The sequence below is a fragment of the Helianthus annuus genome, chromosome 12 (genome assembly GCF_002127325.2).
Source record: "Helianthus annuus cultivar XRQ/B chromosome 12, HanXRQr2.0-SUNRISE, whole genome shotgun sequence".
Classification (NCBI taxonomy): domain Eukaryota; kingdom Viridiplantae; phylum Streptophyta; class Magnoliopsida; order Asterales; family Asteraceae; genus Helianthus; species Helianthus annuus.
Window position 1 is genome coordinate 34,054,186 of NC_035444.2, and position 15,014 is coordinate 34,069,199.

General features: G+C 34.6%; 1 protein-coding gene across 1 annotated transcript; it reads right to left on the reverse strand.

Moving 5' to 3' along the window:
• Nucleotides 1-3,942: 3,942 nt before the first annotated feature.
• On the reverse strand, nucleotides 3,943-13,957 carry LOC110904368 (putative late blight resistance protein homolog R1B-16). Its single transcript, XM_022150221.2, has 4 exons — nucleotides 13,862-13,957; nucleotides 13,231-13,701; nucleotides 6,645-8,040; nucleotides 3,943-5,156 (listed from the first exon to the last, which is right to left on the reverse strand). The coding sequence occupies exons 2-4, from the start codon at nucleotides 13,670-13,672 to the stop codon at nucleotides 4,127-4,129; spliced, it is 2,868 nt and encodes a 955-aa protein (XP_022005913.1). The 5' UTR covers nucleotides 13,673-13,701; nucleotides 13,862-13,957; the 3' UTR covers nucleotides 3,943-4,126.
• Nucleotides 13,958-15,014: the final 1,057 nt, after the last annotated feature.

Here is a 15,014-nt window from a genome sequence, read left to right on the forward strand (position 1 = left end):
CGGTTCACATCGAAACGGTACGGTTCGAAACGTTTCGCGTCGATAAGGCACGGTTCGCATCGAAACGGTACGGTTTGAAACGGTTCGCGTCGAAACGGTTCGGGTCGAAACGGTACGGTTCGAAACGGTTCGGGTCGAAACGGTTCGGGTCGAAAGGGTTCGGTTCGAAACGGTTCGCATCGAAACGGTACAGTTCGAAACGGTTCGCGTCGATAAGGCACGGTTCGCATCGAAACGGTACGGTTCGAACCGGTTCGCGTCGATAAGGCACGGTTTGCGTCGAAACGGTTCGGGTCGAAACGGTACGGGTCAAAACGGTTCGCATCGAAACGGTTTAGCTCGAAACGGTTCGGTTTGAAACGGTTCAGCTAGAAACGGTTCGGTTCGAAACGGTTCGGCTCGAAACGGTTCGCGTCGAAACGGTTCAGCTCGAAACGGTTCAGCTCGAAACAGTAAGGGTTGAAACGGTTCGCGTCGAAACGGTTCGGGTCGAAACGGTACGGGTCGAAACGGTTCGGGTCGAAACGGTACGGGTCGAAACGGTTCGCGTCGAAACGGTTCAGCTCGAAACGGTTCGGGTCGAAACGGTTCAGCTCGAAACGGTTCGGGTCGAAATGGTACGGGTCGAAACTGTTCGCGTCGAAACGGTTCAGCTCGAAACGTTCGTGTCGAAACGGTTCAGCTCGAAACAGTTCGGGTCGAAACGGTTCGCTTCAAAACGGTTCAGCTCGAAACGGTACGGGTCGAAACAGTACGGGTAGAAACGGTTCAGCTCGAAACGGTTCGGGTCGAAACGGTACGGGTCGAAACAGTTCGCGTCGAAACGGTTCAGCTCGAAACGGTTCGGGTTCGAAACGGTTCGCGCCGAAACGGATTTTTTGGAATTTTTAGAATTTTTTAGAATTTTTATTATTTTTTACAATTTTTTGGAATTGGATCAAAATGGCAATTGAAAACATTTAAAATGAAAATCCCCAAAATACCCCTGGTTAAAGATGGAGTTTTTTGATGGAGTTAGTGTATGTGATCAAAATGGCAACAAAAGGGAAAAGTTAGGGACTCAGAGGGAAAAAAAAAACTATTTGAACTAAAATGGCAAATTTAGACAAAACTCAGGGACTAAAATGACAATTTACTCTTAAGAAATTGTTAAAAGAAAAACATTTGGACAAAAATACCCTTGCACAAAAAGACAAAATAGGCATGCTGAACAGTCAAAAATGAGAGTTTTTGAATTTTTGACTAAAATGACAATAAAAGTTAAACCACAGGGACCCAGATTTAAAAAGTTTGAGATTTGGACTAAAATGCCAAAACTACCCAAACCATAAGGACCAAAATGGCAGTTTACTCAACTATATATAATTCGCTACTTTTCGTTAATAAAAAAATTCGATACTAAAAGTAGCGATTTTTATAAAAAAATATAAAAAAGTTGTGTGTTTTTTAGAATTTTTAAGATTTTTTTAGCTTTTTTGGGTGTTTAGCTTTATGGTTTAGTTTTTAGCATTTAGCTTTTTTTTTTTTGGAAGGGGGGGTTAGGTTTTTTGAGGGTTTTTTTTGTAAGGTATAGTTTTTTGATCAAAATTACTATTCAAGAACATTTTGCAAAATTACTCTACATGATCATTTGTAAAGTAATTTTGATAATTACCCTACAAGCAAATAATTACGAAAATGCCACCGCATTTTTTTGTCTTTTTTGATGCTGTTCGTATGTTTAGTACGTTAAAAGTTATTTGTACGTGAACTTTACTCTAAAATATAACTTCCGACGTTAGGCCAATTTTTTTCGTTTAAACTTTTACTTGTGCTACGGTGGGCCTAACAAAATTTATTCTTGAAAATGGACCTTTCTTACATGTTAATGGGCTTAAGTCAGTGAAGGCCTTTCCCCTAAAGATCAAATAAATCCGCCCCTGGCTCTGAGTTAAACCATATTGCCTTTCGAAAAGATAAGTGCACTTGCACTCATCAATTGTTTCATCTAACGGTCAACTATCTTCCTCTTCTAGCTGCCTTGTAACCAAAGTAGACACTATTAATTCCTACAGTTTAGATTAATCCAGATGGTTTTGTGGCACTAGATCATGATGGTTTTGTGGCTAGGCATGAAGCTCATTTTGTGACCAAGGGTTACCATTATCAGTATGGTGTATATTTTCTCAGTGGCTAAACTCACCTGATATATTCGATAATCTCTTTGGTCAAGCTCCGCCACTGCTGATGAATATCTCACAAATAGCTTGGTGATTTACATAGAAAAAGAAATTGCTGATAAGTTTGATTCGGAAGACATAATTGATGAATTCAAAAATCTTAAAGGTCGTCGGGCTGAGTTGTAATTCTTCGTCCAGGTTCCATTTATCTCATATCTTTATATATATATATATATATATATATATATATATATATATATATATATATATATATAGGGTAGGGATCCTAAGAGAAGAGCACCCTATTTGAGAAACTTGAGAAGAAATCTGGACCACATATTTTTCTAAGCTTTTCGTAATATACACATATGTATAGATTACGATTGACTATATACATATGTGTATAATTCAATATACATATATGTATATAGCCAATTTTACACTATACATATGTGTATATTACGAAAAGCTTAGGAAAAATGTGTGGTCCAGATTTCTTCTCAAGTTTCTCAAATAGCCTACTTCTTCTCACATGATCCTAACCCTATATATATATATATATATATATATAAGTCTTTTGTTTGTTATACAATATTTTGTTTTTCTATGTGCAAGAACGGGTCCTTTAAATAAGTGATTTTTTTTATTTTTATTTGGAACTATTATTATTTGACCCGACTTGAATCGAATAGCCGACCTGACCCGACCCGACCCGAAACATAACTATAGGAAAAAAAATTTGAGTCCCATCACTTTACGCCCACTCGAAACTTTTGGTCAAGCTCCGCCACTGAATCTCTCAGTGGTTAAGTCGAGGAGATGTGCATGGAGTCTTTGTTGTTAAGGGGTGTGGAAAGGTATATATTTTTAATTTTGCTGGATAGTCTTAAGCATAGTCCTCAAAAGTGTTTTTACCGGATTATTAGTCCGGTTACTTTGAAAGCCATAATTTGTGCATACAAGCATAAGACATTTCTCAAGTCTCATTTTCAAAAAATGACCTAGGACTTGTGAAATACTATCTGGAAATCGAGATAATGAGAAGCAAAAGGGCGATCTTCCTATCTCAAAGAAAAGAGGCGGATCTTTTGAAGAAAACAAGGTGTATACGTCAGGGATGAAACCATGCAGCACCCTGATTAACTCTCAATGTATACCCAAGAAACAATAATTGTGAATTATTTCAGAATCCTGAGAAGTGTAGAGCAAATTTGGTGCTCTACCTAAATGGAGCATAGATCAGGGTGGTGCAGGTTGTTGTATGAATGTCTTGGTCACAATAAGAGGTCAAATACATGTTCTAATTGAGCCTATTGAAATGCAGATTATATAGGATGACAAAGAATATAATGCTGAGATATAAGTAATTAATTAGAAGCACACGCAAGATGTAAGACACCAAACTTCTTATTGTAATCAAACACTTCATGGAGACACAAATATAAACCAAAGCCTCCTAATGTGATCTCTTGAGCACCATGCCGACAAAGGCCATGTATAAGCGTTCTAGAAGCGTTAACAAGTTTGGTACATGCCTTTAGTCTCAAGCAAGAACCTTAAAACATTGAAACTCAAGGTAATAGATACATATAGGAAGAACTTAGATAATTGTGGGAGCTAAAAAAATGGAGGTCTGATTGCTCAACCAGCACATGCCCAAATCTGGGCTTGAGCAACAAGCCTTGGCCTATGGGTAAAGCCGTATAGGTTGTTTCCTACAACATATTGATTTGGGTTCTTGAATTGTTTATCAGTATGCCCATTTTGAGGAAAAACAAACATACATATTAATCAAATGTAGTTCAAAAGCAATGTTTTATATTTAGATAAAGTTTTCAAGCTGCTTTTATTTTGAACAGAAAGCAATCAGACAGATGAAGAAAACACACACTTCTGTTAGCTCAAAGCTTAGACCCACAAAACTTTCACATGAAAGATTTCAATCACTACTCTTAAACATAAGTGTCTTAGAAATTTTCTTTTCCGTGGACTTTCAAGAAACTGTTACCTTCAGACTCTTGCTCTTTCTGAATTTCCACTGCAGATCTATATGCAGAGAGGCTGCATCCATTCACCTCAATCACCTCCAAAGTTAAAATCTTCCCAAGAGCCGCCGGGACGCTGTCAAGTTTTAAGCAACGATGAACCACCAAACGTTGCAACCTAGGAAAATTATCCCTGAAACAAACCCATTGCTTTATGTCCAGATCATGCAATTTCAAGACCTTGAGTTTCCGAAACTCTGCATCCCCTGTCTCCCATTTTCCTCCAATGCATGAATTAAGTTTTAATTTTAAAACCTCAAGGTTAGGCATCCATGCAAAGGTCCACATTTCTCCCCAATCCATACAAGTATTTAACAAAGTCAGTCTCTGAATCTTTTCAGGAAAATTATAAGGATTGCATGATCTCGTTGGTTCAGGGTAACAAAATGTATTATGTAACTTCAATTTTTGAAGGTGATATAGAGAGCCTAAATCAGGAAATTCCAGATCACCTAACATTGATATTAAGGATCCACAAAACCCAAGCTTCCTAAGATTTGGAGTCCTTGAAAATACATTGTGGCAAGATCTAGGACTTACTTGGGATAAGGTTTGTAAGCTAGCCAATGCACTTGGTCCATCTTTCTCTGTAACTTGTAGAAAACTAGGCTCCTCCATAAGGTTTATCCCTGATTTCATATATAGGTGCCTTAGATTTAGCATGCTCCATATTGTTTTTGGTAAAACGATATTCTTCCTTGAGGATATGATGAGCATTTGTAGATTCATGAGGTTTGATATTGATGCATGGAGGCTTCCATCATGTGCTTTAATGGCCAGGTATCTCAGATTAACCATGTGAACCACAGCTAAAGGGAATAAGGAGATAAGAATGGACTCTAGATCCAAAATCTTAAGAAATTTGTATGTGTCGATTTGAATTGATCCACCCTCTTGTAGAGACTTTTCTAGCTCCAACGGAAAGCAAAGCATTGATGAGATGATGCCATACCTGCATATTTTGGTTAGTAATTCTTAATGTAGCATCACTACTACAAAATAGAGCATAAGACGGGGTGAAATGGGTTTTAAGACGGTGTTTTCAACACCGTCTTAAACCACACTGGTTTAAAGTCATATCTTTTTAGACGGTGTTCAGTTTGAACACTGGCTTAAAATTCATGACTTATTAGACGGTGTTCAGAGTTTGCACACCGGCTTATACCTCAAGTCTTATTAGACGGTGTTCAGAGTCTGAACACCGGCTTATACATCAAGTCTTATTAGACGGTGTTCAGAGTTTGAACACCGGCTTATACCTCAAGTCTTATTAGACGGTGTTCAGAGTTTGAACACCGGCTTATACCTCAAGTCTTATTAGACGGTGTTCAGAGTTTGAACACCGGCTTATACCTCAAGTCTTATTAGACGGTGTTTAGTGAACATTTTCCAGAAATACATTTGCTAGAAATATATTTGCTTGCTGGAAAAAAAAAACATATACAAGGTTTTCCAGGAAATACATCAAGCTATATACATACACCAACGGCACATTTTCAAATCAAACCAAAATAATACATATTCAAATCAAAAATAAACCCGTAGACATCCAATTCGGAAATAAACCGTCAAATTGCAATCATTTGTGAATACATAACAAGCTACGTTAAATTGCATAAGTAAACTACATACGCTAATCTAACGAAATACCTAACTCCCTAAAAAACTTCGGCATCAACGTCATCAACAAAACATCTATCTCATTATCCGTTGCCTCTCTCGTGTCGTGCCACATCTAAAATAAAAGACAACTTCAATTTCTAATAAAAACAACATATAACTAAACACATTTAAAACTATTTATAAAACTAAAAAACATTAAGTAACATATGTAAAGAAAAAAGAAACTAACCTTAAAGCTTTAAAAGCTTCTTAATGATGAAATTAAGTGAAGAAGATGAGAAAGTTGGATGAAGAAGATGAGAGAATGAAGAAGGTGAGAAAGTTGGAAGAAAGATGAAGATTTGGTGGGTTGTTGAAGAGTTGCGTTTTGAATTTGATAGTATATAAGACGGTGTTCAAAGGTAACACCGTCTAAAGGGTGCTATGTACACATAAGACGGGGTTTAAGCATAAGACGGTGTTGTATGGAATTTTGTTGATTATTTTAATTGGGTTGGTGTAACGGTCATGTGAGGATTTGATTTTAAGACGGGGTTATTAAAATAACACCGTCTAAAGCATGAGCATATAAGACGGTGTTCAAAGTGAACACCGTCTAAAGGGTGCGTATGTAACCATAAGACGGTGTTGAAGCATAAGACGGTGTTTTATGGAATTTTTTTGAATATTTTAATTGGATTTGCACAAAGGTCATGTGAGGAATTGATTTTAAGACGGTGTTATTTTAATAACACCGTCTAAACCAAATATTGAACACCGTCTTATGCTCTATTTTGTAGTAGTGCATGTTAATGCAGAAACATAGTCATACTCATACCTATAATTGTTTAGCAGAAAATTTTCTTCCTCAGCTTTTCTCAAGCAAAAATCATGCAATAAGTCATGGATGCGGCAAGTTTTAACTTGGCCGTCAGACTTTTTTCTGGACGCCATCAGCAAGCTTCTCCTAATTAAATCCAGCAAGAAATCCACTGCAATGTCCTCCAGCGTTCTGCTTCCGGTGTCATCTATGAGTCCTTGAGCAATCCATAGCCAAATCAGCTTTGTCACGGGGACTTCCTCATGAAATGCTCCCAAAAAGAGAAAACACGGTCTTAAGTGATGAGGCAAATGGTCGTAGCTTAAAGTCAGTGATTCTATGTATTGTCTTGGATCACTAACCATATATGAATGCAGACTATTAGCAATTTGCTCCCACCAGGTGACAGAAAGATTATTTTTCACTAGACCAGCAGCTATAACAATTGCAAGAGTAAAACCTTCACATTTTCCAATTATCATCCTTCCATATATCTCCAATCCACCAGGGCATATTCCCATTCTAAACACCTTCTTCTCAAATATGGCCCAGCTTTCTACTTTAGTACGAAGGCGCAAAACATGAGCAGGTCTTGCTGACTTTATTTGTAAACTCACGTCTATGTCACGGCTAGTAAATAGAACACGGCTTCCGGTTTTGTCATCTGGAAGATACATTTGAATATCGTTCCAGACCCTACAATCCCATATATCATCCAAGACCACCAAATATTTACGACCCTTTAACTTTCGGTATAATTTTTCCCCCAACTGGTGCTCGCTCATTTCGTAAAAGTCATCTGTAAGATCATCCATAAAAGAGCTTAATATGCCAAGTAACAAATCCTTCTGTTGGTATACTTGAGAAACACAAGTCCACGCTCGAAAGTCGAACATATACTTAACTAAGTCATGGTTGTATAATGTTCTAGCCAAAGTGGTCTTTCCAAGCCCAGCCAGTCCTGTAATTGAGATAATCTGGAACTGCTTTGTTGAAGTTGCAGTAAGTTGATCAAGTAGTGTTTCTATTTCATCATCAAAACCCACCAGAGCTTTTTCTTCCTCTACATTTGAATTATATCTGATGTTACAGAGTTGTTCACAGATGATTATCACCTTATCCTCAGGCCAAACATAACTAGCCACTAAGTCTTCCAATTCATTCAATAAAGCCAGCACTACCTCATTTTCATACCCTACCATCATCTCTCTGAGGTAACTCATGAGACCATCTAAAGATTCTTTCGTCGTTTTCACGGAATCCGTTTCTTCTTCTTCATCTGAGTCTGGTTTATTAAACTCAGATTCTGTCTTAAAGAGTTTAATTGATTTCTCTAAGCGATGAACAAAGTTAGTTGATATGGTTCTTTGCTGGTAATTTGAAGCTTCGGAAATTGGCATTGAAATTCCTCTTACTGTCATGAACACCAACCAAAGTTAATTGATATGACTGATTGTCAACGGAACCGTTGCAAAAGAAAAAATAAAATAAAATGAATCTGACGGCTATTAATTAAAAAAAAAAACCCAAATTCAATAAATACAACCCCAACACCCCATTTTTTACCCATTTCAACCCCATCTCTCTCTCAACTTGCATACTTTTATAAAAAATAGGCATGTATTCATCTTCTCCTTCAACGTGGTAATCGTCATCTTCGGGTGAGAACGAAGCAGTTTTTGCAAACGTCGTTATGTATGCAGCTCAGATGTTCATGGAGGAGGACGAAGAGTCTGAAACGTCGTCACAACGGCAAACCAGGAGAGCCGCCTTAAACCGAGACCGAGAAGGTATTTTAATTTTTTAGAGTATGTTTATTTAAATTTAATAATGAATCTAATTTATTTTCCGTTTTTAACATATAGCCGGCCATGATAATTTAGTGGCCGATTATTTTACCAACATACCCATGTACACGGACGAGATGTTTCGACGTCGGTTCCGAATGAGTCGTCAACTTTTTTTACGTATCACAAACGACTTGGCCCAGTCTGATCTGTTTTTCACACTGCGATACGACGCTAGGGGCCAAGGGGGATTCACTACTTTACAAAAATGTACGTCGGCCATTCGCCAACTGGCATATGGGTATGCACCGACTCGTTGGACGAGTATTTAAGCATGTCCGAAAGAACCGCACGTGAATGTTTGCACAGGTTTTGCGAATGGGTCGTTAAATTATATAGCAAGAAATACCTGTCGAAACCAAACGCAAACGACGTTCAAAAATTATATCAAGTACACGAACAAAGACATGGTTTTCCAATAATGCTCGGGAGCATTGATTGCATGCACTGGCTGTGGCAGAACTGCCCTACTGCCTGACAAGGTCAGTATACTCAGGGAGATCATGTTCATCCAACTATAGTTCGAGAGGCTGTTGCGTCACAGGATCTCTGGATCTGGCATGCTTTTTTTTGGTCTACCTGGTTCACTTAGTGACCTTAACATCATCTACCAGTCACAAATATATGACGATATAGTGGCAGGAACAGGTCCAGACACCAGTTTTACGGTTTCAGGTGTGGAATACAGGCGGGGTTACTACCTTGCGGATGGAATATACCCAACGTACTCTACAATCGTAAAACTATTCCGCACCCGACATACGATAAAAGAAAGAAATTTGCAAAGTTTCAAGAGGGTGCGAGAAAAGATTTGGTTTATAATATTATGTAATTTTAGTTTATATATTAATTTTAGTTTTATGTAATATTTGGTTTATAATATTATGTAATGTTAGGTTTTTAATATCTATGATTTTATTTTTACATCTTATTTAATAAATGTTAAAAAGTAGATAAATTTAAAAAAAATAAATAAATTAAGATGGTGGGGTAGGCTCATCCTTCATTTCCAGTGTTTCTACCTTGGAGGGGCATTCTCCAAGGACTATGATGTGGCGCCTACATGGCGTATCATCCTCCAAGGGATGACCCTCTACCATACCGCATAGCCTTAGCCTATCAAATATTCAAACTACTCATATATATATATATATATATATATATATATATATATATATATTTATAATGTAAGTATCTATAGAAAACCCACTTTAATTTAGAAAACCTGGGAAACTCAAAGCTCCCGATTTTTTTTTCTTTAAAAAATTTACACATGTTATATACATGTTTTTAAGGGTTTTGGGCAAAAAAAATCAAAAAAGCGCCGAGTAGATATTTTTTTAAAAAATAAACAAGTTTTGGTGTAACACATGTTACAAATATGTCAGATGAATGTAACATGTGTTACACCAAAACTTGTTTATTTTTTTTTTAAATATCTACTCGGCGCTTTTTTGATTATTTTTGCCCAAAACCCTTAAAAACATGTATATAACATGTGTAAATTTTTTCAAGAAAAAAAAAACATCGGGAGCTTTGAGTTTCCGGGGTTTCTAAATTAAAGTGGGTTTTCTATACATCCTTCCCCTTTATATATATATATGTATATATATATGTATATGTATATATATATATATATATATCTTCCTATACTAATAAATAAAATCTTTTTTGGACACGTGTCACTTCCTCATGCTTTCTCACCTTATTTTCTTATTTATCTCTCATATTAAATAACAATAATAATTTTAAACTAAAAATTAGATAAGAATAAATATTTTTTTTCTATAGATAATTTTAAACAAAAATTTAGATAAAGATAAACATTTATATAAAATATTTTCATTTACTATATAAACGATAAAATCTTAATAATAATAACACAACAATAATAATGAAAAGTAAACAATACAAAAAAAAAATCTACGGCTTACATTAACAATATAATTAAACAAATACATAACATTAAATAATAATAATAATAATAATAAAGATAAAAAGATAAAGATCATATATTAACAATATTAGTTTGATATAATAATCTTCTAGACTCTATAATAAAAGAAACCTGATTTTGGACACGTGTCATTCATTGAAGATGTCTACATTTGTAATTTCCTACATTTTCATACTTAATATCATTATTTACCAAATTGACACTTTTTTATTTAGTTTACCCTTATCTCATATTTTATGAAAAAAAATATCGATTATTCTATCTCTTATTTTTATATTGCATTTTTTTTAAATTTAGTTTGTACTTATCTTTTCTGTTCAAATGGGACAGAAGTAAAATTATTGGGTTTCACATTTGTAATTAGTTATTTCTTTATTAAGATGCTATCGTTCTATTTGCTCATGCTTAAAATGATCAAAAAAAAAAAAACCTCAGTTATTTTTGTTTCTAGGTAATCATAATCCTTTTATTTAATTCAATCATTCTAGAAGTTTAAAACTGAAATATCATCTGTCATAATCAAATTCACATTTCAAAACCCTCAAAATTCAACCGTTCAATAATCACAATTACTCACACGTATAAGCCCATATATAATCTAACCAACTTTTAATAAAGGATTCCAATTAATTCTACGTGAAATTTATAAAACCTTTTGTTATACACTTAGTTTCATATATAATCTAATCTAACTTCTAATAATGTATATCTGTGTGGACGCTCGAACGGCAAAAGTGAAATTGCATTAATTTTAACGTTATTTCACTAAATTTGCGAAAATAATGTTAAAAGCGGCGGACGGTTAATCATGCATCATCATGTGGTGGCGTTGATAGCAGAAAGACAAAAGGGAACATGCACTAAACGGTATTTGTCCCGATTGCTAAGTGTTATGTGTCTTATGTCCAAAGATTGATGCAAAACTACTATCGAGTCGGGAGTCTTACTGAAAGCAGCCTCTACATCTTACTTTCCTCAGACCCTACCTTAGCTTTGCTATTTGTGGGATTTACTAAGTATGATGATGATGATTTAGTATATATAATTAGATTTATTCAACCCATATAATACACGGGGTTTATAAAGATATATTTTTTTTTTATTATTTAGTTTATAAAATTACATTTATCCAACCCGTGTAATATACAAGGTTACAAAATTACATTTTTTTTCTAACCCTTTTGGCCTCTAAAATTAAATGAATGGGGATAGAACAAATTATTTATCACGAAAACCAAACTTTGTATTCATATATGAAATATTTTTATTTTCATTACTAAAAAATTATTATATCAATTTTATTACATAATTTATAAATCAATTTGTCGGAATTGGTACCAACATTTTATCACTCAAATAGATGCTAATTTGCTTTTTGAATAACATATCTTCTTTTCAAGAACCATCTTCACAATCACCATATCCATCGCGTATCGAGTATTATCCATTAGTATATTGAAAGATATGACTTTTTTATTGTTGGTATATAAAATTAGATTTGTTAAACCCGTGTAATACACATGGTTTTTTAAAGATATACTTTTTTTATTATTTACTATACAAAATTATGTTTATTCAACCCGTGTAATACATGAGGTTTTTAAGATAGAATTTTTTTATTATTTGATATATAAAATTAGATTTATTCAATCCGTACAATACACGGGGTTTTTGAGGATATATCTTTTATTATTTAGTACAGAAAATTACATTTATTCAAACCATGTAATACGCAAATTTTTAAAAATGAAATTTTTTTATTGTTTGGTATATAAAATTACATTTATTCAACCCGTGTAATAACTGAGGTTTTTTAAAGACGTATTATTGTATTATTTGGTAAACAATATTACATTTATTCAACCCGTGTAATACATGTGGTTTTGATGATATAACTTTTTATTTGGTATATAAAATTACATTTATTCAACCCGTACAATATGGTTCTTATAGATATAACTTTTTATTATTTAATATATAAAATTATATTTATTCAACCCGTACAATAAATGAGGTTTTAAAGATATGTTGTTTTATTATTAAGTATATAAAATTTATTTACTCAACCCCGTGTAATACACGGGGTTATAACCTAGTGTATATATATATATATATATATATAGGAGAAGGATCTGTTAGGAATCACCCTTTATTGCGAGAACCGCAAGAACCAAAAATACCTAAAGTAGCTAAAAAAACACACAATTCTTTTTTAATATTTTTTTAAATTAAAATCCCTATATTTCGTTATTAAACAAAATTTTAAGGATTTTTTTTTTGCTACTAAAAGCAGCGATTTTTACATAAAAAATATTTGTGTGTTTTTTAGATTTTTGGGTTTTAGTTTTTAGCATTTTAACTTGGGTGGGAGGTGAGGGTGAGGGGAGGGGATTAGGCTTTTTTTTGGTGTGGTCACGTTGATTCGCATGGTTCTCACAATAAAGATGGTTCTCAACCATGGGCGGAACCAGAGGGGGGTCAAGAGGGTCTGCTGACCCCCCGGACATACAAATTTGTAAGATATTTATATGTACAATCTGAGATTTTTCTAGGAAAAAACATGTTTTAGACTTTCTAGTTGTAGTCGGTAGAAAAGAGAGTCTTATGATGATCCCTCACAAAAAAGTTCTGATTCCGTCACTGTTCTCAACTGAACATTACCATGTAAATATATATTATTTTTAACAATTTTCGAGGCCGATGAAGTTTTTGGCCCTAGGCTATACCAATGGCCACGGTAAATAAATAAATAAATAAATAAATAAATAAATAAATAAATAAATAAAAATAGAACCGTTACCACTCAAATTTTGGTGCCTCCAGTTGATAAACACCCGACCGGTAGCAGAACCACCGACACCTCTGTGGAAAGAAACAATATCTCCAGCATGTAGCTTCTTCTCTTTAACAAAAGTGCCCCAACCTTTAGTAATCACATAGATTTGGCTGCTGTTCCAAAAAGAATACCTAAACCTCCATGGTTTTCCATTCCTATCTTCAAAGTTAAGAAGAAAACCCTTGTCGTTGCTTGAATAAATCATGGGGAAATACCTCTCTGCGTGCTGTATAGGAATCACCAATCGATTGAGCTTGCCTACGTCACTTGGAGTCAACACTTTGTCAAACATCAACATATGCTCTCTCACCACTATCCCCCCTCCTGATTGGTGGTCAACATCATCATTGTTGTTGTCGTTATTATTAATATTATCATCCAGTGCCGAAGGTTCGCCTCGGTGCATAGCTTGAGGATGAAACGGTGGAGGTTGATCTGAACACAAAGACAAAATTACTCCTCCCTTTTAACTAAGAAAAGCATTTAAGTAACTGGATTTTTGATAAACGATACATTAACAATTAACAAATCTAAAAAAAAAGAATCGGAACTACTACTTAAATCCTTTGATTTAAATGAATTCATACGAACTCACCTCCGATGATGATCGTCGCTGCAGAAGAAACTACCTACCACCACTTAATAGTCAAGTCAACCAAGACTCAATCAAGCCTTTCTAATTCTACCTACCCAACATCTTTGTTTGTTTATGGAGTAAATTGTCATTTTACTCCCTGAGATTTGGTCCAAATTGTCATTTTAGCCCAAAAAGTTTTTTTTTTCTTCTCTGGGTCCCTGAATTTTCTATTTTCTTACCATTTTGATCACATTGCCTAACTCAGTCTAAAAATTTAGTTATAACCAGGGGTATTTTTGGTATAACTGTTGTGTAGTGATAACAAGGGGTAGTTTACAACATAATTTATAAACCTCATAATAATTTAATGCCAAAAATACATCTGATTATAACCTGGTTTTTAGACTAAGTTAGGTAATGAGATCAAAATGACAAGAAAAAGAGTTAATTACATAGTTAGTCCCTATGGTTTGTACAAAATAACATACTTAGTTACTAATAGTTTAAAATCACCTTCTAAGGTATTAACTTTTTATTTTGTAACGTTTGAAGGTATTAACTTCTAGGGTATTAACATAGTTAGTCTATATGGTTTGCACAAAATAACATACTTAAGTACTAATAGAATGTGATTTTAAATCTACAAATAACGTTAATACCTCCAAACGTTACAAAATGAAAAGTTAATACTCTAGAATGTGATTTTAAACTATTAGTACCTAAGTATGTTACTTTGTGCAAACCACGGGAACTAACTATGCAATTAACTCCAAGAAAAATGAAAAGTCAGGGACCCAAAGGAGAAAAAAAAACTATTTGGATTAAAAATGACAATTTGAACAAAAACTAAAGACTAAAATGGCAACCTGCATTTTCATATACTCCTATCGTTGTTCATTTTGAGAATAACAATCCATTTGCTGTGGATGAGGAACTTGTTAGAGAAATTGAAATTTCTCACTGGGGCAACCTGCAAGTTACCGAGCATTACACATTGGTGCGTAACGGTGCTAGATACAAAGGAGAGCTCTCAAGGTCAGGCCGCTAGTCTGAACTCTGAATCACCAATGTTGTTATGTGTCGTTTACTTTGTTAATTAGTTTTTGGCTTCTTGGATCTTCATTTTGGAGGGTCGAATATCAATCTAGGCCGACTTACAGTGGCGTTGAAT